Genomic DNA, 23,935 nt, shown 5'->3' with positions numbered 1-23,935 from the left:
GGAAGGGTATATTCGCATCCTTGGCTCCTTCCATCCCTCTGTGGTTCCTGGCCATCAGGTGGTGAACAGGTTTCCTCCACCATGCTATTTTGCCTTGGAGCACAGACCATGGACTGAATTCTCTGAAATCATGAGCCAAAATAAACCTTTCCTTGTTTAAGTTGGGAGTGTTGGGTATTGTGTCCCAGTGACAGGCAAGTGAATAATACATTCTATTACCCTGACAATGAGTGATGAACATCTTTTCATGTGCTTAATCTTCATTTATATTTATATTCCTCCCCTCCTTATTCTGGAATAAGCCTTTTATCAAATATATGCTTTGTGCATATTTGCTCCCAGCCTGGCTCACTTTTCACTTTCTTTAGGACTTGATCACTATTTTAAACTAACTCTTAATATCTCAGATTAATAAACATGACCAGTACAATTTATATACTCAAATCCTAAAAAGCCCAGTGTAGAATCTGCTGTCTCCCACTATGAAAGCATTGTTAAAAAACAGTGCTAGCTTCCAAAAAACCAACTCTCAAAAGACATCTTTGAGACAGCTGGAGAAATCTGAATTTGGAAGTCTATTACAGGATGTACTGTTAAGTTTTGTTAGATATGATAATGGCATAGTGATTTTACATATTTTAAAATATGCTTACAAGTTAGAGAGGCACACTGAAATGTTTATGGTCAAAAATAACAAGATGTCTGAACTTCTTCAAAATGTTTCAGAAAATACAATTGAGTGATACATAAACAAGACTGGCAAAATGCTAACTGTTAAAGCTGGACTGATAGTAACTGTTCATTATAATATATATATATATATATATGAAACTTTCAATAGTAAATAGTAATAATACATTTGCTTGAATCACCATGGCATGTTTACAAATCCAAAGCAATACGAACCTGTCCAAATGCCATGCTTTTGAAACACCCTATGTTAATCAGTTCTGAAATAAAGGGTAGGGGAAACGACACTTTTTAGAAAGGAGCTTTTAAGGCCACTGTTGTTCTTGGCAGCCACAAATCTTACAAGCCACAGAACCACATTACAATACACTATACCATCATTGTAACACACATAAGAGGACATTTTGGAAATCTTGTCTTTAGGATACAAGAAATCATAACCTCCACTGCTGGGGATTAAATGCAGGGAGTTGCACATGCTAGGCAAACACTCTTACCAATGAGCTGTATTCCCCAGTCCCTAACAAATACTGATCTCAAAAAACTTTCAGGTCACCAAACCAGATATTACTTCTACGCGGGGTTAATACAACACTCCCCCTGAAAATGGTTAGTGAAGAGTATAGCAAATGCCTTCAACAAAAGGAAAAGAAAAGCCCCCTGAGGGTGAATTGATGTGTCTGAAATTACTTCAGACACTATAATAAAAAGGTCAGACCACCCTTAGTTCAGATTGACCTCCCTTCTCTCCTAGGAGATCTGATTCTGCTTTCCCTTTAGCATAGGGGCATGAAGTTCTGCAGCCCATGATTCCTAAAGAGGGAGTTTTGACTCCCACAGTTAAGCGAGAGTTGATGCCATATTCAGAACTTTCCATTTAACAGGTATCTCTTTAACAGGTATCTCATCTGGTTGGTCTCAGACTGGGATGGGGAGGAAGTAGTATGCCACAGAGAATCCTGAATAGGTTGACAACTATTTTTCCTGAACTCTACAGGAATTTCTGAAGCCATACCAAACCTTACAACCACTGGCTCGACATAAACATCTAGTAAGGAGGAAAAGAACAGGAGTAACTGAAGTGGCCGTTCCAGAGGCAGAGTGGCACAGCCAGGCCCAGGGGGTGGGGAGCTATCAACTCATTATCCTCTGACCCTGTCCTAGATGCTGCCACAGATGACCGGAGGAGAAAATGGTCAAGGTGAATAATAAAAATGTTTTAAGTATTTTTCTTTTTAAATGCAAGGTAACTGAAAACACAACCAAAGTAGTGGCTAAATAATCTGCTGCTATAAGCATAGTGACTTCTCTGAAGTGAGAGGAGGCCTGGCCCTGTCACAGCTCACAGAACTCTTTTTTGACCCTTTATTGCTCACAGCTCTGATGATGGCAGCTCAGGGAAAGCATATATCCCCACAGAAAAAAACCTTGCAGCCCTATGTTCCTACCACACCTTTTCAGACATCAGTGTTTGTGTTTCCTGACATGGCATTTGGAAGAAAAGTCCCCCTGGACTTGTGTTTAGATGCATTATACAACATCCTATCACTTTCGAACTGGTCCTTATATGGCTGGGGATTTAGGCTCAGTGGTGCTGCGCCTGCCTCGAGTTGGTCCTTATATATATATTTTTTTAATCAGATACACATAGATGGCTCACATCTACTTCTGCATTATCAAGCCTATAAGTTGAGCCGGAAAGTTATTCCTGCACTCTTTTTGTGCCTTACTTTTGGGTTTCTTTATCCTATTAGGTTTTATACAAGGTAGCTAGCTCCTAGCAGGGTGTTAAATAGATGAATTGATGTGCTACAAAGCTCTGTTGAAAATTTTAGGTATGAAGTAGACATCCCAGGAGGCTGCAATGGAATCAGAAAAGGGCTGAAGGTTTAGCTTAGTGGCAGAGCATTTGCCTAGCATGCACGAGGCCCTGGATTTAATACCTACTTTTGCAAGAACAAAGCAAACAATCAATCAAAAAAACTAAGAAAGAAAAGGGGCCATAGATAACTAACAGCAAAGGATCTTTTAATGCCTGCCACCAGAATTCCATAAGTGTGAATGCTTCTCCAATGTCCATGGCAAATCAAGGGCCCTAACAGGAAAGTGTGCCTTTTGAACTGTCTGCTTTTTCTCAGCAGAATGTGCAGAATGCACATGTGGATGATGGGAAGGAGATGGTGGGTGGGGGAAATCTGAACAATGCAGGCAGCTCTGAGCAGACTAAACACTCAAGGATGTCCAGTCTGCAGTCATTCAGATCTTACCTCCCCTCTGACCTCTGGCAAAAGAAAAAATATTCCCGAGATTTTTGCAGTCTTTAGTCTGAAATCAGTACTAGAAGTATATACAACAGCCTGAGCATCAAAATATCTATGTGTTAGGGTTAGCTCTGCCACTAACTAGTTGCGTGACTTTGGCTAAAGCTCTCAACTTCTCTGACACATAGTTTCCCCACATATAAAACAAAGGGGCCAAGACGATTTCTCACAGATTTGACAGTTTCTCTTTCTCGCCTAGTTAAAAAATATATATTGATGCAAAAACAAAATTATTTTATACAAAACCAAAATTATTTTAAGTTAAATTTAAAACTAAATCTGGATAAAAGCTATAATCTTATCATGTGTGATAATGGATAAGTGGGATCCTAAATATGGCACCAATACTTCCAAGGACAGTAGTTAAGATGCCAGTCATAGCCTTCCTGCTGCGTCTAGTTGTTTTCTTGAAATGAGAGATATAGGTACCTCCTCGCACTCCTTTAAATGGGTAGAAAAACGCCACAAGTAGATTCATCAGTACTGCGAGGTTAAATGAAATGCTGCTCCAGAAAGACATGTTGCGGGCACACCAGTACAGGACGGGCTGGGCTGTGGAAAGAGAGAAGAGCCATGTGAGAGTGGAGGCCATGTGTCACAACACTGGAATTCAGCACGGCCCTTCCTCCTGCTTGGGCCCCACAAGTCCCCTTTTGTTCTTGGTTTTCACAACAACAGTAAAAATGATCACTTGTTCTGAAGTTGGCACATGCTGATGTTGAATTGGTTCATTTCTGTTTGGAACAGAAGATACACTGGGAGACAAGGAAGAAGAGAAGAAAAATTGGAACATCTAAAATCCCTGCATGCCCCAGTCAATGCCACCAGTTATCGAATCCAAGGGTTACTCAGAGTTCATACACTGAGTTCCTGGTCCAGATGATGCTCAGACCCAAGAATTCAATGAGATTTTTAGAAATGTCAGGGAGACACAACAATCAGAGTTGGCCCAGCTGGGCCTCAGACTAGGACTGATACCATTCCCATATTCCTCCCTGACTCAAAATGGTCCACTAACTCACTGGGGCCCAGAGTAAGACAATGGTTCCTTTCCCAACATCAAGTCATTTGTCATCTCCTTGAAGTCTGACAGTCACTCTCAGGAGCAAGGAATTAGGAGTACAAGTGGCTGACTGGGTGGTCAGTAATGGAGTTCACATTTCCAAAGGCTCTAAGTAAGAAAAAATATAGTACTAGAACATCACAAAGGGGCACCTTTGATATGTTCACCTTCTTAGTCCATTGTTTTTCACAGGTGATACCATATTAGCCAGGCATCCTCGTTCTCAGAACAGGAAACCTCTGGCTTTGCTGGGGTGCACTGGTGCCTCCTTTCCTTCTGAACTTTTTCAGGAGTGTCTTGGGATGATACCCAAAAATAGATGTACTAGGAATAATTTCAGTGTCTACACCAGAGGTAGTTTCCAAAAGAGAGTCTCATTCAACATATCCCCACACACACACAACCCAGAGAAAAGCATGGATCTCTGTCACGTATTTTTTCCCTAGTGAAGTCATCATTTAACTTCAAGACAGCAGCCAGTAAAGTCTAATAGCCCTATAATGATGCCCATAGTAGCAGCCAAGTCTTTGGAAGCATCCATCCAAAACAAGGTTATGGTACAATTTAATAGATTCCTGGCTAATTTAATAATTGTTTGTATCATGTTTGTACTTGGTAACAGACAAAATTTCCAAACTGTATAGTTGTGCAGCTAAGAGCAATGATCTAGTTTAAAATCGCTCATTTTATAAAAGAGGGAAACTGAGGCCTGGCAATAGGTAGAAGCTGTGGCAACCTCATTTCCCAAGGAAAGGCTCCTCTGTGGTGACTGGGCTAAAAATAAGTGGCTTGTGGCACCATTCAACAGAGGGGCTGCCCAGGATCCAGTTGCATGCCAGGTAACGATTTACTTTTTTAGTAAGTTAATTGTTGAAGCAAATTTAAGGTGAGAAATCATCTGCTCTGGAAACATCTACTGATATTTCTTCCGGGATCGAATACCATTTCTGATCTGGATATGAAATCTCCAGAAGAGCACAGGAAAGATGAATGGCAAAGAGTTAGTAACTGATGAAGCTAAGGGACAGGTACTTGGGAACTGATAGTATCCTCTCCATGCTTATGTACGTATGTATCAAAAGCTCATAAGGAGAAGACGGAAAAAAATAAAAGGAGCTGGCAAAGCTCAGTGATGGTCTGTGCAAGCCAGCACCATCTTCCGGGAGAGCTCAACATCAACTCTGAATAATATATGATTGCAATAAATGGTCTTCAACTAGGGCTGACAGTTCACAGATAAATCTTATTTTTATAAACCTAGAGTTCTATCTACTTATGGTGTGCTATCATTCTGAATCTGAACAAACATTCAGTCCTTTAAACCAAATGGGCATTTATTCAGGTACAAGAAGACACTCAGGAATTCATCTTGATATGCAATGTCTTGCATTTCCTGTGGCACATGGAACTGTGTCCCATCCACTCTTCTAGACTCTTCTCCCACTTCCCTTCCTCATGCACTCTGCCTCTGCATTCCAGTCAAGTGGTGGGCCTGTGTACACATGCCTCTTCTGGCCTCTGAGCACTTCCTCTGTGGCAACTGAAAAATTCATTCATGTAGTCTCTGATACACCTCCCTTCAACTAGTGAAGCATAATTCTTTTCCTCTTGAGTGTGGGCTGTACCAGCAACTTCCTTCTAATAAACTGAATGCAATACAACTGGAGGCATGTGATTTCCAAGAGTAGGTCATAAAAGGCACTGCTGCTTCCTCCTTGCTCGCTCTCTCTCTTCAGTCATTTGCTCTGAGGAAAACAACTGCTATGTCATGAAGATACTCAAGCAGACCCATGGAGAGGTCCAAATAAAGAGAAACGAGTTTCTGCCCACAGCCACATGAGACAGCTAAGAAGCGGACCCCTCAGGTCCAGGCAAATGTTCAGATGATGTGAAGCCTGGTTGGCGTCTCAGCTGCAACCTAATGAAAGACTCTGAACCAGAACCATCCCCCTAAGCCATTCCCGAATTCCTGATCCCCAAACAGTGAGAAAACCAATATTCATTGTTTTAAGCCTTTAAATTTTGGGGATTAATCTGTTATATGGTAATAAAAAGCAACTAATATACCTGGTAGGCAAAATAATATCCACCCCAAATGTCCACATCCTAATTGTTAGAGCCTGTGAATGTGTTATCTTACAGAGAAAGGGGGACTTATAAGTCCTTGAAGTGAAACAAGGACATGAGAGACTCAGAGTCAGTGAAGCTGCATGAGAAATGCTCAGTGGACCTTGCTGGCCTGGAGGATGGAGGATGGGCCAGGAGTCCAGGATTTCAGTCAACCTTGAGAAGCACTTTCTGTCAACACCCTGCTTTTAGCCCAGTGAAAACCTTTTGAGACTTCTGACCTCCAGAATTGTAAGTTCATACGTTCTTGTAGTTGTAACCTTCAGTGTTGTGATAATTTGTTACAGGAACATGAGGAAACTGGTACACATTCACTTGCCCCAATCTCTCTACTTGGATCAATCCAAGTTTTACCTACACTCCTGGATGCTATTTCTATCCCACCTTTTTTCTGAAGTCTTCCTTTCTCATACTTCCACAACCTGTCATTGCCTGATTATAGGCCTCATCATAATCAGCTTGATATTGCCTCTGTTGGGTGCCCCTTCAGATGGGAAATTCCTGCAGGAAGGAGACACAGCTTTCACACTGTTGAACTCCCCACTATACCCTGCAGGGTATTTTCTACTAATTAGGGCTAAAATTTGACTAGATCAATATACCTGTCACATTCCAGCAAAAAGGTAGAGTTCCAAGACCTCAGATAGGTAGGACCATTTAAATAACTACACCCAGGGGACCTCTTGGTAACAATCTTTCCTAGTTGTTTGCTTTAAAAAACTGGGCTTTTCTGGATGACATGGACTCCACAGATACTTGCATAAGCAGAATTTCCCAGTTCCACTTCCATGAGTGTGATAACCATAAGGGAAAATATCAAGAGAAAAAAAAATCATCATGTACAATTCTACCTCGGTTTTCCCTTTCACTCCCTGCTAGTTGTCACAGCCCAGTCATCCCTTCACCAGAACCATGATCTTCAGAAGATGGCAGGCAGAGCGGGATGGTCAGAAGGAGGATGTTAATGCATAAGGGGTGTGTGTCTGTGTGTGTGTGGGTGTGTGTGTGTGTGTGTGTGTAATGCAGGTACGTATGCATGTGGGTGTGAGCTGTAGAAGGCAGGGGAGAGGGATTCTGGAAAGCAAAGCAACTGAGTTTTTAATTCCTGTAAAAGAAAATATTAAGCAACATTAGGGTCAGACAGATCTCTCTTTGAGTGAGTCCTAGCTACAGATTTCTCAAAACACAGGTGATCTTCAATGATACATTCAGGAAAAGGTGAAGCAGCTACATGAATAAGAGTAAAATATTTTCTGCAGACTTATTAGAAGAGAAACAAGCCACTTAGAAGGGGAAAATGTATTTTACTTTAACGGAACTTCTAATGAGTACATTTCTTCCCTCCCTAAATAGCCAAGTCATGCTTAATTCAGTTATTATTTTCAAGTTCTCTCTTACCAGCAGATAGCTTTGAAGCTAATTAAAATCTTTCAGTTGACAACCATAGTTGTGTTTAAGCTTCATGGAAACAAAAACTGTTTTTTGACACATAAGGGAATGCATGAGCTACAGTGCATTATAAATTCTGCAGTAATTAGATGACCATTCTAGAAAAGTTGTATCAATGAGGTTATATCAGGTGAGGGCCTGGGAGCAGTTTAGTCACCAGCCTGGGAACACAGATCCAGCAAGTATCAGAAGTAGAATGGAACTCACATTCTCCCTCTTAGGGATGAGTTCCCCCTACCATCCCACGCTGGAGACAGCATCTCAAAAAGAGGGACAAGACATCTCACCAGAAAAGGTGAAAAACCTTCTTGTTGGTCCCTCAGCCTTTTGCAGAGACTATAAAATGCATATATTATATATGTGTTTGGTAACACAATTCTGAGAGAAGAAATATATCTGACCTGTCTCAGTAGACACTTACTGTACATTGATAAAAGGTAAAACTGAAGTTAATTAGAACAGGATTATCCCCTAAGGCTGCAATTACAGAATAGCCCAACAAGGAACAAAAGCAACGAATAAGAAGTTTTTCCCTCTCTGTAACGTTAATGCTGGAAATCTGAGTATGGGAGGGGTGGGGTCCATGTCTGACTCATTTTGGTGATGGTGGTGGTGCTATGTAGGAGTTCCAATGTTCACAGTGATGCTTGACCTGAAAGTCTTAAGGAATCAACAGTGGTATGTGAAGATACACTGACCCTGGGTAGATCCCACCTTATTGAGGACTTTACCAAGGAGAATGTGTATGATGGCCTGCTGAAGGTCTACATTCCCTCTCTGTAGACATGAGACAAGGATCTGGTGAAGGATAGATTTGGCTCAGCAAGATATTTCAGAATGGTTTGAAGATGCCCCTGGAGATGGGTACAAATGGAGTAGGGGTATAGGTGATGGGAAAAGAGCCTTTGGGGGTCCCACTGAGGGGCTGCACAGCCCTCTCTGTGAATCTAGGGATATGGTGAGGTGAGGAGAAAAGCAAGGAAAAGACACATGGTATGGGAGGCAGGTCTGGTCCTGCTCAGATTGACAGGGATCAAGGAGAGGATGAAAGCTCCCAGAGAGGGCCTCAAATACAGCGCTCCCCTGTTCCATCTGCACCCCACAGAAAGAGCCTAAAACATCACAGCTAGAGCTGGACTCATGAGTTCCAAATAAAAAAACTCAGCTCCTGACTGACAGAAATGAAGCAGGATCCCTTTTAAGTTGGTTACAACTGCTGGTCCCAAGCGTACTTTTGGTGCTGAAGGATTACATTAAAATCCTAATGAAAACCAGCAGCAGAGAAGCCCTCTGGGGAAGCCCTATAAACATGTCTTAGACAAGTAATTTCAACCTGTCTTGGCTGGGTTTCTCAACGGGACTCACTGGTGAGCAACAATGCATCTTACTTGGCAAATGATTCCACCACCCGTAATATGATTTAGAGTGTCAAACCTGAGCTGCTCTGTAAGAGGGAAAGCACCAGAGTCTCCCAAGCAGGTGTGCTAGTAAATGAGCAATCATGCTGTCTGCATTTCCTGCCCAAGTCAACCATCCTGTGAGCTCAAAGGCCTGCTCCCCACACCCTTGATTTTTTCTATATGAAGATACCAAAAAAGGCATCCTAACTCACAGAGCTACCAGTCAATCAAGTCAAGTGCTGCATGAAGGAAGCCTTTTCAGAGAAGTTGCTACCCTGGGGGTGGGGACTTATTACTACTACTGTACTTCTGGCTTCCTGGTAGTCACAGGTAGAAAGTATCACCAATTACACCCACAATACTTCTGCTCAGAGAGAAATGCACCACCAAGCTCAGATTGGTGAAAACCCAGAACTGCAATTCTCTGTAGCACAGTCAGTGTGCTGTGACCTACCTCGTAGCTTCTTCTGCCAATTCATTTCATTGAAGAGGTCTTCAGAGCGCAGAAAGAAGTCATTGATCTTGCTGCCTTGCTCGTCCCTCTCTGTTGTGTAGTATATTCGTAATTTGGACTCCTTGGTTAGAAATTCACATATGCTTGGCACTGGGAAGACAATCTGTTCCATTGTTCGGTCTAATCTGACAATCTAGAGTGGAAAATGGGTGAGGTCAAGGAGGTCTTCAAAACCTTTCATGAAACCTATTTATTATTAGTCCTCGGGTTGGCACTTAAGATTCAGAATGCTATAAATTTCTCTGACTTTATAACCCCAGACTGGCAGTGTGTCTCAGATTTATAAAACAAAACAAAACATAGTTTTAGAAAGTCTGTGATGCTGGACCCCAATCATTTGAATGTGACCAACTTCTATCTGGAACTACTCACACTGTGTTTTGGTGCATACTCAGATGAAGCTGGTACAGTCTGACAGAACCCTCTGAAGTGATGGGGCAGTTCTGTATCTGTGTTGTCCAGGAGGACACAGGCAGCCATGGAGCCTTAGCACGTGTGTTTAATGCAACCGAGGAACAGCATACATTTAATTTTATTTAATTTTAAACAGTTATGTACAGCCAGTGTCTATCATACTGGATAGTGTAATGTGAGGCCATAGTGGAAACCACCTAAGATCCTTTCTCAGGAAGAAAAATTGGGTTATTTTTCCTAGATGGGATCTTTATTAAGAGACTTTTGGTTTACATACAGTTGCTGACCTCCTACCTTTTACTTCTCATAGCATCCAAAATGTAGGACATATGAACTAATACGACCATATGACTCTGGGATGGTCTCATTGTTCTTTAAAATAGCTTTGTCGGGCTTCTAAGCCCCATAGATTTCCTCCATGACTGTCATGCTCAACCTCCAGAGAGGAGGTAGTCTAGTCTGGATTGTTTAGATTCTAGGATACTATACTGAGTCACAGACCCGGGGGTTGTTCAAAAGGGGCACAGGCTGCAGGCAGTATAATAAAGGTATGGCCCATCTTTATTCTTCCTCTCCAGAAACTGGAAAGGTCAAGTGAGGCTCAGAGCCAGTGGCCTCTACAAGCAGGGGTGGTTCTAACTCAGTACCTTTATTCCCTGATTCAGCAAGAGAAGTGATTCAAGCCACACTGTAGTGGAAAACTAAATTCTGAGGGACATGGTGTTTATTTAGACCAGTGGCTCCCAAATCTAGTAGGAGTTCAGGTTTTAAGAGGTTTCATCATTATCCTGATGTTGGTCCATTATCTAACCAGTTCAACACTGGAATTTTGGTGTGGGGGTTAGTGACCAAAGTTTGCCCATTACCCAGCTCTATAGGTGACCTTATACACACAGGCTCAGGGACCAACTCTTCTCAACTGCTATCAAGACCCTGCCTGTGTCACACAGCCAAGCTGGCAGGGATCAGTCCTTCCTTCTACTACTGAAGGAACACAAGCAGAGATGTGTATCTGGGCTCAAGAGGGAAAGGAAAATATGAGAAGGCCTTTGGGCCAGAGCTGACTTCAGATCCTGGAGTTACCCAGAGTGAAAACAGTGGGGCTGTGAGGAGAGCCCCAAGAAGCTGGAGGGCCCTGACCACACAGATAACTCCACAGGGACCTGAAGATCTATCTATATCTCTTCTAGCAGACTTAGACGCAAGGGTTAAGAAAACATACTCTAGTACTTTTCCCACCTCTAATGGGCTGAGTGACCCTTTTAACCTGACCAGGCTTTAGTCTTCCTCCCAGTGAGCCAAGAGGCTCAATGAGATGATCTTCAAGGTTTTGTTCTCCTCTGACATTCTATACCACCAACATCTAATGTGTACCTTCTAAGGGCTCCAGAAGACAGACCTGGTGCTTTGGCTAAACTTCTGGCCACTAACAATAAAATAAGAACACTTCTTGTTCACATACACTGGTATGGATGACTAATCAGTGAGATGCTGCATTTTATTAGGTCAGCCTGAAGACCAGAGACATTGGGTAAAAACAGATTCTTGAAAAGTCTCCATCCTGAACATGTTACATTGCCTAAAGGAGTCTGTTAGGCTTTCCAAATCTTTGTTCCAACACTGACACTTGTATATTTCATCAGTAGCAAAACACAGTACATCCTCTCTTAACACCTAGAGCTTGGAGACAGAGCTGATGCTCTCTCAAATGCTAAGAAAACACAAGTGACATGAAATCTACCCCTGGCTCAGAGGTAAACACACAGCAGTTAAAACTCTGCTTTGGCCACTGAAAGCTGGACAAGTGACAAAATCTCTCTAAGCATCACTGCATGGCTTCTCCATTTCTAAAGTATCTAGTTCACAGAGTATTAGTAAGACTTTTGCTTTGCTCTGTTTAATATGCAGAGCTGATCACAGGGCTCCCTGGGTAAAACTCTGCAATGGTTCCCCATTACTTGGAGGGGGAAGTCCAATCTATTCCCAGGATGAGGACCAAGCTGTGCCCAATCTGGGCAGCCTCATCTCCTTCCTGGGGAGACCATGCGTTCTCCCTCTGGCTCACTTAGCTCCAGCCAAGCAGGTCTTTCTCTAGCTCCACCCCTCATCTAGAAGCTTCCTTTCCCAAGTCTGAAAAGCTCCTTTGACCCTGCCTAGTGTCTCCCTACTTCTTTTCTGTGTTCTTTAAGACTGAACTTAGTTCCTATTTCTTCAGAACAGGCCTTCTGGGCCACTACAACCTATAGCAGGTCCCTCTGCTAGACTTTCTTATAATGCCATCCACTCATCCTGCTGAGCAGGCCAAATCTGTAATGAATAAGATTCATTTATGTGGATTTGCTCAGTTTTTATCTCTCCACCAAGCTTCAAGAACAAATCATGACTATCCTGGCCATCACTGGATATTCAGCACCTAATGCAAGACCTAGGTGGTCACAACCTTTTTATTTTCTCAGATAAATGAATGCATGCCAGCCCTGGTACAATGCATCCCACACTGAAGGCCTTTTCCCTGAAGCTGGGCTCTTCTGTGCCCTGAGCTTCTTGCTTTTACCTCAATCTGGGCTGTATGCTTGGCATAGAATTCCAGAGCTTCATCTCCATCCACCTGGCCACCAGGTTTCAACATGGTCTGGAGCTCTTTGTTATGCCGAGCCAACTAGAACACAGGTACAGAAATACAGGAGGTTAACATCTCTTTGCAACAGGAATACACAAGCTTCTAACTCTAAGCGTTTTTAAAATGCATAATAACCAGCAGCAAACTGAAGTGCAATGGTGCTAGGAGGTCTGCTACCTTCCATCCAGGTGTGCTTTGCACAGTGGCTATTTTGGGAGCTTGGAAGAAAATAATAGCAAGCTCATGGCCATGCAGGGTCTCACTTTTTCTTGATTTCTTTAGCCAGGCAGGAGATAGATAGGCTTTCTATACAGCCCCAGGGAGCCTACATTTGGAATGTCCAAAAGCTCTGTTAGAGGCTAGATGCTAATCATGGGAGAGATGTAGGAAGGAGATGGATATCCTTCAGCCAGAATGTGGCTGAAGAGGGGAGGACCTGCCAGCCTTAGACTCCATACTGTCATAGTTGATACCCAGATCCACTACCCGAAGGCTGGAAAGGACAGAAAACACAAGCCTCCAGCTGAGTTACAGTCTTTTCATAATCACCAGAAAACTCAAGGCACATCAACATCTATAAAAAGAGGAAGTATCTCCAAAAACCCAGCTACTAGGAAGGAGAATTAAGAAATTGGCATTGTAAAAAAAAAAAAAAAAGAAAGAAAGAAAAAAAGAAATTGGCATTCTGATGCCAGGACATAAACTATAACCATATCTTCAAAAGACAAACAAAAAGTCATAATGACAAGTTCCCACAGATTTACAAATGACACAGGCAAGGAAGCTCTTTTTTTTAGGTTCTTAAGAGAGACTCCTTGGTTATTTGTAAAAAGCCTAAGACTCAAATGTTTTCAAAGTCATAAACCATCTAAGTGTCACTGCTCAGGGGTTGGATGCTTTTAAGAGGCATGGGGATTTCCAAGTATTTAACCCTATCATGGTGGGGAATGGAAAAGTCCTGGAACTGAGCATCTTAGGTCAGGTTGCCAAATGTTACTTGAAAGCCATATTCTCATGAGGACAAACAGCCCTAGGTAAAAGTTTTCAAGAAGCAGTCTGTCTGAGGACTTGTAGGTAGCAGGGTGAGGAGTGAGCTCAGAGAGAGCTCATACCTGATGTGCGAGTATGTAGATGTTGTGCCCCACGTTCCTGGGGGAGGCAGCTCCATCCTCACCATTTTCTCCATCCTCAAATTCTACTTCACCTTGCATGTAGGCTTTCTTGATCACTTCCACCTGCAAGAAGAGCCAAGAGAACAAATATTTTTCAAGGGAGACCCATAAAGCTGGGTGTGGTGGTACATACCTATAATCCCAGCACTCTGGGAGGCTAAGGCAGGGGACTGAAAGTTTGAGCCCAGCCTAAGCAATTTAGTGAGACCTTGTCTCAAAATTTCAAAAAGGCTAGAAATGTAGCTCAGTGCAAAGGCCTTGGGTTCAATCTTCAGTATCGCACACGCAAGAAAAGTCAGGGGAACATAGGAGACCCACAGAGAACTTGCATCCATGGCCTGGGCAGACACACATCAAACTCAACACTCCTTCCTATAAGGCTTGGACACTGCCTCAGAATCCTTCCTAACAATGTCACAAGCAGTTGACACCAGTCAACTTCCACTGACATGAAGAAAAAAAAACTCATTCTACTCAGACCCAGAGACAGTCTGTGGCAGGTTTATACCCTTCTATTTTAGAAGGGAGCAGTGACTATAAAAGCACCTTGAAAAGGCAAAATATGATAAAAATAAAGGCTAGAAACCAGACTTTTCCTATCTTTACCTCTAATCTTCTTCATTTCAGGAAAAACTAATGAGAAATTATTTAGCTTTTAGAAAGAGGTGATGAAACTTTTTTCTAATTCAAAAATTTCCCCATGCCCCAAAGCCCACTCCACATGAAAATAATAGCATAGACTAATATCCACTGAGCATTTACTGTGTGCCAAGCACCATGCTTAGTATTTTAGCATTAGTTTAATATTTAGCATTATTTTATGAGGTATCAGAGATTCTCATTTTTTTAATGGATGAGGAAATATACTCAGAGAGAAAATAACATTACTAAAGTCACAGTTAACGAGCTGGGATTTGAACTTGGCCATTACTCTTCACAGCTGCATGACTCTGCCCCTGAGGACCTGCATCTTGGCTCATCTCATGCTTCTGGCACACTTCTCAGAGCATTCCTGTACCTGTCCTGCTGTTCCCTTTCACCCCTGCTCCTTGAGAGCAAGGCCAGGTCACCCTGTATCCGAATCCCTCCCCTAGTGCCCAGCACAACACACTGGACAAAGGATATTAAATGAACATATTCAGGATTTAGTGAGTCAAGGAGTAAGAACAAAATGCCTTTACTCCCTAAGTTATACTAAAAATTAACCATTTTCTCTGGTGATTCAGAAGGCATTTCAGCCTCCTGCATTACCGCAAGGCTATTATTTGGGATTATTTCTCATTACTCAAGACCAAGCATGCAGAGAGCCAAGCATCTCTATATGAACACTAGATCAGGCACAAGATGTAACTTTGGAGACTGGAGCCTTCTCTCTTTGAGCTCATTTTCCTGCCAGTTTTTGCTAATACCAAACTGAAGAGACAACACATTGCATAGGATTTGGGGCCAGAATACACACACAGATGTATGAACACTTGCATGTACACCCATGCACATGCCTTGCTATTCAGATTCTTAGAACCTGTTTATTCCAAGAAAACTTTGACTCTTTCCACGAGCCAAAAAGGTATTTTATAACCACAAGGTGGCAATCCAGGAACTGGTGGTAGTCATAGCACTAGGTATTGGCCTTTCCCTCATCCAAGATTGGCCAGAAAAGCCAGGGCACTTTCCTGGCTGATGGGATTAGGAATGGGGTCTCTGCAGTGACTCCAATCCTACCCACTACTTATAAAACCTAGGCTTCCCTGTCACCCCAATTACATAAGTCATTATGTAAACTCACAGAGGACTCCCATCTCCGGCTGAGAACTCACTGTCTAACCTCAGAGATCAAAGAGCTGGGCTGAAGGGATACACAAAGGGACTTTGGTCTGGTCTCAAGTGCATACTCAGGTCACCAGGAGGCAGAAATATTTTAATGCCCTCATTTAAGTCTGTCAGTTACAGTTTATTTGCATGGGGGAAAAGTCCAAATTGAGAGTCCTACCTTCAACTCATGTCACTGTCTCTGAACACTCCTTGTCTCACAGTTTGGAGCACCAACTCTCAACCTGGATATCTCAGCCTATTGTGAATAGCACCCCTCAAAAATAAACCAGAGCATGTTTTCTTTAAAGGAACAACAACAAATACAAAAAAACTCCAACAACCAGAAAACGTTCTTCTGTTCTCCCAACTACTGGCACCAAGAACAGATGTAAACTCTTCAACACTGGACAAAGATGTGGCAAAAATACCAGCAATGAATGAGGAATAAGAAGAAAAGGGACTTAAATGCACCAAAGATTTATCATGTGCCAGGCACTGTGCTAAGGGCTAAGGATGTGACTTTTCTCACCCAGTCTTTAAAACAACATTCTGGCCTAGGTAATGTTATCTTCCTTTCTACGTATCAGGACACTGCCCAAGCCAACGCAGCAAAAAATACAGAGCTGTGGAGTTGCACACACTCCCCTCCATGCGGGCAAAAGGGGAGGGAGACTTCCATATGTAGTTTATGCTCAAAGGAGAGGGTAAGATATCACATGTCCCCTGTCATACTTCTCTCCCCAGTCAGAAGCCTGGATTACACATTCTCTTTATACTTCAGATTTGGGGAATCTCTGAGAAAGCTCAAGTATGCAGATCCTCTACCATGCCCCAAAGATTGCTTTGATGTTCCTTGGTGCCATGGTCAGGAGATCAGTCACCCAACTCACCAGCTCCTTCGGCCTCATGTTGTAAAGAATCCTCTCAGCATTTTCACTGTCGTGCCTGCTTTCCATGATGGCCAGGAGCAACTTTGAAGCATTGTTCTAAATGGAGAAACCAAGGAAGAGAAATGGAGAGGAGCCACTTGGGCAGATGATCTAAATGTACCTGGCCAGCTGACACAGGTGTGCACCCTGGCTAGACAATCAGGCATTCCACCCCATGGGTCAATTACGTCACGGACTATTCACACCAGGCAGAGGATGTGCTGCTTCGGACCCCAGAAATATGTGCATACAACATGATTTGGGTCAAAGAGGTACATAGGTTAGCTAGCAGAAACTGGAAATTTAAACATGGGTATGGTTGGGTAAGGTCATTTCTTAGCATCTATGGGGGATTGGTTATAGCAAAGTATTTGCATATAACGTACACACATCTTTCTGTATACTTCATCTCTAGATTATTTACAGTAACAATATGAAAGGGCAATGTAAATAGTTATTATAATACTGTACTGTTAAGCAGTAATGAAAAAGAAAAAAGTCTGCAGATGTTCAGTACAGACACAAGTTTTTCTGAATCGTTTTAATCTGGCCATTGGCTGCATCCCAGGTATTGCACACACAGACACAGAGCCTGATCATACACTGTCACACTCAAGATGACAGTGTTGGGGTAGGACCTACTATGCACAGACACACACTGCCCTTCTGTTTTTGGGGGTTGAGCTGGCACATTCTCTGCCTGGGTAGGTGTGCCAACACACAATGCCTCTTAGCCTTAGAGGCCAGAGACACAAGACACAAAAGGTAATTTTCCCAGTCTTACAACTTTCCTGTCAGAACTCCTAACACTATTAGAGTACACCTGAATCTAGTTAACAAAAGTGACCCAAAGCAATACCATAATGCCTGCCAAGCCGTAATTTCTCATTATATTAAAAATGTTCATGTGTCCACACCCTGTACTTCTTGGCTCAGTCTCATTTGAGGCCCCTTGGCCTGCAATAATTCATATGCTTCCCCATGTATAGGACTCCAAAGTTTGTTCGTGTGTGTCTGTGTGTATTTGGCGGGGGGGGCCTTTTCCTTCCCCAAGCTTAGGTCACAGCATTTCAGTCAGGTAGTTGTCCTATCACAGGGCAGATTATTTCTACAATAATCCTCAGATTGCTGGGTTAGTTGGAAAAGTCACTGAAGTGCTGACCAGTAGCATGTGGATGTTTCCATCTATTTTAGATGCTCATTGTGTACTTTCTGATAAATGGTAGCCAGGTATATGAGTTTGAATGATGTTCAAGTCTAAAACAAAATTTGTTCAAAGGAGTTAAAAACAGCAAAAAAAATTCTATTTAAACCACATACCCAAGTCAACAATTAGTTTGGATTCTCAATTCTAAGTGCTAAAAGAAAATAAAAATAACTGCACCATTCTTCTGGGCTTCTCTGTGAACACCTTTCTCAAGGCCATTTTGTCCTAAGGCATCATTCATGCAGTATACACAGATCAGTTATTCAGCTGAATCCTGCAGTTCTATGCTCTTTCATGATACAGCTGAAGTACTCACTGCTGCATATGGATATAAAACAGAGGACAGATCTCCACATGCACCAGTGTGGGAACAGCCAAAGTAGAAATGCGTCCAATGATGCTACTATGTCCCCAGATACACTGCAGATCAGATAACAGGGTGGGTTGCAAGTTCAGTTCTCAGAACTGAATTTTTGGATGCTTTGAGAACCTTTGGCACCCCTAAACAAGGAGTGGGTTTTCTTCTCACAGATCCAAGCTGCCAGGCACCCTTGAAGTCACTACTCTCACTCCATAAAGTTATCCTACTATTTACCAGGAGCCAAAAGCCAGGAGGGCTTCCCTTTCACTCATCTGAAGTTCTCCATTTGCAAACAACTCCGAGAAACTTGTCAGGTACCTACAGGCCCATTCTTTTTTCCTTTGTTTGTTTTTTCGAGGCAGGGCCTCCCTTTGTAGTTCAGGCTGGCCCTGAACTCACTATGTAACCCAGGCTGGCCTTGAACTTAGTAATTCACCTGCCTCAGCCTCCCCAGTGCCGAGATTATAGGCGTGCACCACCATGCCTGGCTCTGCAGGTCCATTCTTTGTCAGTGTTAACTATCCTCATTTTAAATTCACATTAACTAAGCCATTGACAGAGCAGAAAAAGGTGTTCAGATGAAGTAAAAAATAGATATTTGGGGTATTAGATAGGTTTAGTTATATTATTCTTCAAGTGATCCTTTTTCTTCAAAGGAGAGAAAATTCAGATACCACAGTGGGAATGGTGTTTCCATTTGCCTCTCTTTTCCTAACTTTTGGAATTGAGCTCTTGGTCTTTGGATGCTATCTGAACTTGTTTCACAGCTCTGAGTGGCAAGTATTCATTCCATGTGACCTAACAGTTAAAACTTGGTATCCTATCCCAAGGTCTTTATTTGGAAAGACTGAAGTTATGCATTTCAGTCAGAACCTTAACTTGGATCATTCCTTTAGTTTAACAGAACTGTCTTTAATATTTCATCTCACAACACTGACCATGTCACATGCCAAGGCAAAACAGAAAAGTGACCATTCCCAAATGCTTCTACCTCTTGCTTTCAGTCCCTACTTGCCTTAAGTTCTAACACAAGGTCCATCCGCTTCTTTCCCAGAGGATTGATGTCATTGAGGATCAGGGCTGTGATGATATCGATGCCATTTGACTCATGGGTGGCTATGCAATTCTGAGCAAATAGACATACAGACATTTACACAAATACTGGTCATAAATCAGATGTCAAAGGCCAACAGACTGAAATGCTATTTCAACACAATGCTTGCCACTCCCACTGGTGTCTCTAGGGGAGAGCAGCAATTTTCCGTGAGAAAGTGGTAAAAATAAAAGACAGATGAAAATCTCTGGTTTCAGAATTAACAGTAAACAGTAGGAAAGTCCCCATGCACGCTAACTGATAAACTGGTTGCATCTTATCCAAATAGTGCAGCATACTTGGCTTTTGTTCTTAAAGGAAAATATGGTATATGACTGATACCAGGGTCTGAGCCTTTTTTCCCCTTTAGAAGTATGTTCCATTCTCCCTACATCACTCGTGTTGTGTATTTCATACTTTTGATTAAGGTTTAAGCTTGGAATGCAAGCTTATGGCTTAATTCATACAATATCAAAATCAATCATCTTTCCCCAGGTAAGATCACATTTGCAGCACAATCCACTCCAAAAAAGCAAAGTCAAAGTTTTAAAGAAATGTATTTACATGTCAAAGCCTTTCTCCTAAGTTTGTTACATTTCTGTGTTCCTTTTCATTATACTGTAACTCATATTATACCACTTGCTTTGTCAGGGAAGAAGAGGAAAGAAAATTTAACAAAACACTATCCTCACACTTAGGCAACTAAGATCAGAATTTTTCATAGGCAGTGAGTTGTCTCTTGTAAACTGCTCTCCTCTAAGTGAAGGCCCTAGTTCCTCATTTTCTGGGTTTAGAACTGACCATTTTAAGTCTTGCCCTAACCCCTCCAGCTGGGAAGCATCATTTGAAGTAAAAATTATACTAATCCTGGCACTGAAACTGAAACTTACAAAATCTTCCAAGATGCCATGTATGAGTAATAACTCCCCTCAAGAAAACAAATATTGGATTCCACTCCAAAAATATACTTTTTAGGAGACCAAAGTCAAGAATATATGGTCTTTTCTTTCCCTAAAGCTCCATGTTAAAATCTCAATTACAAATGTTATTGCTGTTTGATGTTAAGCAATTTGTTTTCTCTTAAGCTTGACTTAAATCCCCATCAAGTAGTCACATTTTGATCTTTCCTTGTATATCATGCTATTTTCTGGTATTAATAGTACTCCTGCTTTATTGAAGCCAAATTAAACCAAACAAAACTAAACCAAGCCAAACAAAGAGCCCAAAGACAACCCTTGCAATGCCCTTCATTAGGTAAAGTTCTGAAGTGATCTGATGAAGTACCATGGTAACTTCTCAACTGTGAGAAAAAGGCCTCCAGTCGTACTGACTCCCTAGGCCAAAAGGCACATGTGATGTAACTTTTGAATATCCTCTAATCAACTTTCTAAAATGTTAAAAAAAATTTCCCCCTCCCCAAATGCAGAAAAGAATTACCTGGTTCTCATGGCAAGGCCCTTGGCAGTACTCGGTCAGACTTTCCAGGGTCTGGTTGATCAGAGCTACATTCTTTTCATTTATATACAGTCCAAGAAGACCAAGGCCTCCAGTTGTGCTTCCACAGATACAGTCCAGAAACTGCAGCGTCTCACACACCAAATTGTAGTTAGTCTTGTTATTCTGGCAACGAAGGAAGTTCTGCAATCATGCAGTTCCCGGATGGGGAGACCAAAGACAGAGAGAAGAGGAAAAAGGTCATTCACACTGCCACCTTGATGGTCTCTAACAGGTCAGTGTTCTGAGCTGATCATCAGTTATGCAGATGCAGCACAGGACAAGACAGAGCAGAAGACAGAGCCCCCAAGATGGTCAACCCATGGCTATGGCACTGTAACAGCGAAGAATTGGAAACAATCTAAATGGCCATCGACTGAGGAGTCATGAAAAAATTGTAGTATGCCACTTTTAATTAATATTATAAATTTGGAGAACTGAGTAGATCCTTATGTGCTAGTATGGAATGATCTCTAGGGTTAGGTTAAAAAAACGGAAATAGATTAATATGTGATATAAACAACATTTGAATCAGATGTTCTGATTCAAACACATAGAGAAAAGACTGGAATAATTCTCCATGGACAGAAGACAGATAATACTTTTAACTGCTTATTTTCATTTGAATCTTTATAAAAAGACTATATTCATATATTCTTTGTATAATGAAAACATTTGTGAATGCACATATTATAGTCTGGTAACCAAATTTAACACTGACTATTCATCAGACTAGCTCCCCTACTCCCAACCTAACCTATGTTCCTTTTCCTCAATAACTGTTCAGACCCAGTGGGAGGAGAAGACAGAAGGGTTGGGACTGTGTGAACTTTCCTAAGATAAGTGACTTTTTCTCAGGGTCACAGGACGCCAAAGGAGAGTTTCACAGCCATTCCTCCTTGCTCGGTCTGGCTCCTGAAGCAAGACGCTATGTCTTGGGGCCTGGCTGAACGCTCACCATGAAGACTGGAGTGCTCAAAACTCTTGTTCACAGCATGGCTCTCAAGACCCAACTCCTTCCAAATTCCAGTCACTGCTCCAACCACAGCCCTCCTCTGCTCCTGATGCCACCAGTCCCACCAGGTCCCCTGATGAGTGGTAATGGCATCGCTCCTGCCACGCTCATCTCTGCTCAGTGACACCATCACTCGCACTGGGTCCCTCCCTGCACAGTGACGTCAGCGTTCCTGCCATGTCCCTTTCCCTTGATGTCACTGCTCCTGCCAGACCCTTTTTGGTCAGCAGCAATGAACTTGTTCCTGCTTGTAAGCATTCTTCAAGCTCTTGCTTCTGAGGCTTCTTTCACATGATTCCCTATACCTGTCACACTCTCCTGGTCTCACCCAGACTCCTCTTCCTTCAGGATGTGGTCTAGAGTTACTTCTAGGAAGTCCTCCCCAATGCTGTAGGCCCACTCAGGCCACACTCTACTCTCCAAACAGTGATGTGCCTCTGGCGATGCTGATCGACCCCATGAGGGACCATGTTGACAACACTGGGTATCTGGTAGCTAGCACAAGGAGCTGGTGCTTATTAGGTACTTCATAAACACTGGTTGAACTAATTTGAATGAGATGGAGAAAAGGGAACTGGGGAACTCATAAGCTAATGGGGCACACATGTTTCTAACTCCCCCTGGAGGCTAGTTAGCTGCCCTTTATTGAAAGCTTGTCCCATCTATCTCAGTTTTTGCAGACTAGCCAGAGACTCCCCTTCTCTGACTCAGATCCATTTCCTCTTGTCCTCTGCTAAAACAGACACGTCTCCCACTGAGAGGTACACAGGAGCTCTTTCAGTGAACTGTTACCACACACCATCCTGCCTGGCCAAGGCTGGAGAAATCCTGCTCTTCCTGTGGTCTTCCTGGGAGAGCTGAGGGTAGATTAAGTGGAGGAGAGGACACAGAAGTGAAAGACTTCAAATCTGTGCGTGTGCAGGCTCCAGCAGAGTAATCAGGCCCTGCTTTCATTAACCTAGGCACAAAGCCAAGTCAGCTGCTTGGGAAGGGTTCAAAACTGCACACAAACTGGTTAAAGAACAGTTCTGCCCATCAGGTTCCTGACTACTGTAAGCAAGGCTTACTTAAGATGGCAACTGCCCATTTGGCTAAGTCAAATTTGGTGGCTTTATCTCTACTGAATATTTACCAACAGGAAAGCTGAGGTTATAAATATGACCAAAAAAAAAAAAAACAAAAACCAACTCTGGGCACAAACCCAGAGACTGCTGCTTCAGAAGGCTGGTTCCCTTTTCTCTCTGAGCTGATCTGTACTTCTTTATACCAGGGAGCTAAAAATTACTCGTGAGAATGTCTTTTCCTCCCTTAGATCCATGAGGAAACCCTGACCCAGTGGCCCACCATCTGTCCCAGAACACTGCCAGCAGGGTGGCATTCAGAGTAGTTGAATTTCATTTAAAACCATCATTTGGGAAATGGATTCCTGAAAATGTAATTTTACTGAAGCAAGCCACCACTCAGGCAAGCCTGATTTTGTGGGAGGTTTTTTTTCGGGGAGGTGTGGTGCCGGGGATCGAACTCAGGACCTTTCGCTTGTGAGGCAGGCAGCATTGTGGGAGTTTTTAAAAGATGATTCTAACCTATACCCTTATGAGTCTCTGGTCCAGTTCACTGGCTTTCCCACCAGGCACTGTAGAAACCTTGGGATGTTTCCCCCCTTCTAGGACTCTTGTGGATTAAGAGGACTCTTGTGGATCAAGAGGACTCTTGTGGATGAGGGGAAGAAAGCTCCAGCACTCTTTAATTTCAACTTTGAAAACAAAACAGCTTTGCTCTCATCTGCTTAGCTTAGTACATTTCTGCATAAGATGTTCTTCAGACAAAGGATTCTACAGCCAAAGCGGGGAGGGGTTTAAACCACTGAATTGGATAACTTTATGTACCTTCAAATGTTAAGTTGCTACATCTTTTTTCATATAGGAATATATCCTGTGCATTCACCTTGCCCCCCAAGCACTGCTGCCCCACAGCATGGAACAGAATGGAGTTTTGGAAGGACTTCATTAAAGGCAGCTTTCCCCAAGGCTTCCCAGGACATTAGTTTGAAGAATTTTGTGAAGAGCTAAGGTTCAAAGCTATACTTCTGAAGACTTCCAAATCAGAAATGATGAACATGTATAATCAAAGCCTTACTCTGTTCACATAGTGGAAGGAAAATGGGTGTGTCAGGAAGGAGGGATGATAGAGGGGCAGAAGGCAGGCAGGTCCGTGAAACCAGAACCACTTGGAGTGAGGGACATTAGCACTGCCA

The 23,935-nt window shown here is 42.6% G+C and overlaps 2 protein-coding genes across 7 annotated transcripts in view; one reads left to right on the top strand and one right to left on the bottom strand.

Annotated features, from left to right (window-relative positions):
- Positions 1–6,416, top strand: part of LOC106010150 (uncharacterized) — a 270,531-nt gene extending 264,115 nt beyond the window's left edge. For 3 of the 6 annotated variants that reach the window (XM_087181357.1, XM_087181359.1, XM_087181360.1), the window contains one exon: positions 1,688–1,830. Coding sequence is in view for 2 of the 6 variants with exons in the window: in XM_087181361.1 (XP_087037487.1) it covers positions 1,688–1,734 (47 nt within the window). In the remaining 4 variants the exon portion in view is untranslated. Of the gene's footprint in view, positions 1–1,687; positions 1,886–6,216 lie in introns of those variants that run through there. The other 3 variants (XM_087181362.1, XM_087181358.1, XM_087181361.1) reach the window with 3 other exon arrangements.
- The window catches only part of Itpr1 (inositol 1,4,5-trisphosphate receptor type 1), a 336,388-nt gene that overhangs the window by 46,777 nt on the left and 265,676 nt on the right, over positions 1–23,935 (bottom strand). Inside the window, exons 47-53 of the mRNA XM_087181363.1 lie at positions 20,610–20,810; positions 19,095–19,205; positions 16,473–16,568; positions 13,711–13,833; positions 12,533–12,637; positions 9,505–9,697; positions 3,441–3,563 (exon numbers count right to left, since the gene is read on the bottom strand). Of these exons, the coding sequence (XP_087037489.1) occupies positions 3,441–3,563; positions 9,505–9,697; positions 12,533–12,637; positions 13,711–13,833; positions 16,473–16,568; positions 19,095–19,205; positions 20,610–20,810 (952 nt within the window). The remainder of the gene's footprint in view (positions 1–3,440; positions 3,564–9,504; positions 9,698–12,532; positions 12,638–13,710; positions 13,834–16,472; positions 16,569–19,094; positions 19,206–20,609; positions 20,811–23,935) is intronic.

This window comes from Heterocephalus glaber, unplaced genomic scaffold (genome assembly GCF_053883595.1).
Source record: "Heterocephalus glaber isolate CG9 unplaced genomic scaffold, H.glaber_assembly_v1.0 deba00001472, whole genome shotgun sequence".
Classification (NCBI taxonomy): Eukaryota; Metazoa; Chordata; class Mammalia; order Rodentia; family Bathyergidae; genus Heterocephalus; species Heterocephalus glaber.
This window is presented reverse-complemented; position numbering and strand designations above follow the sequence as displayed.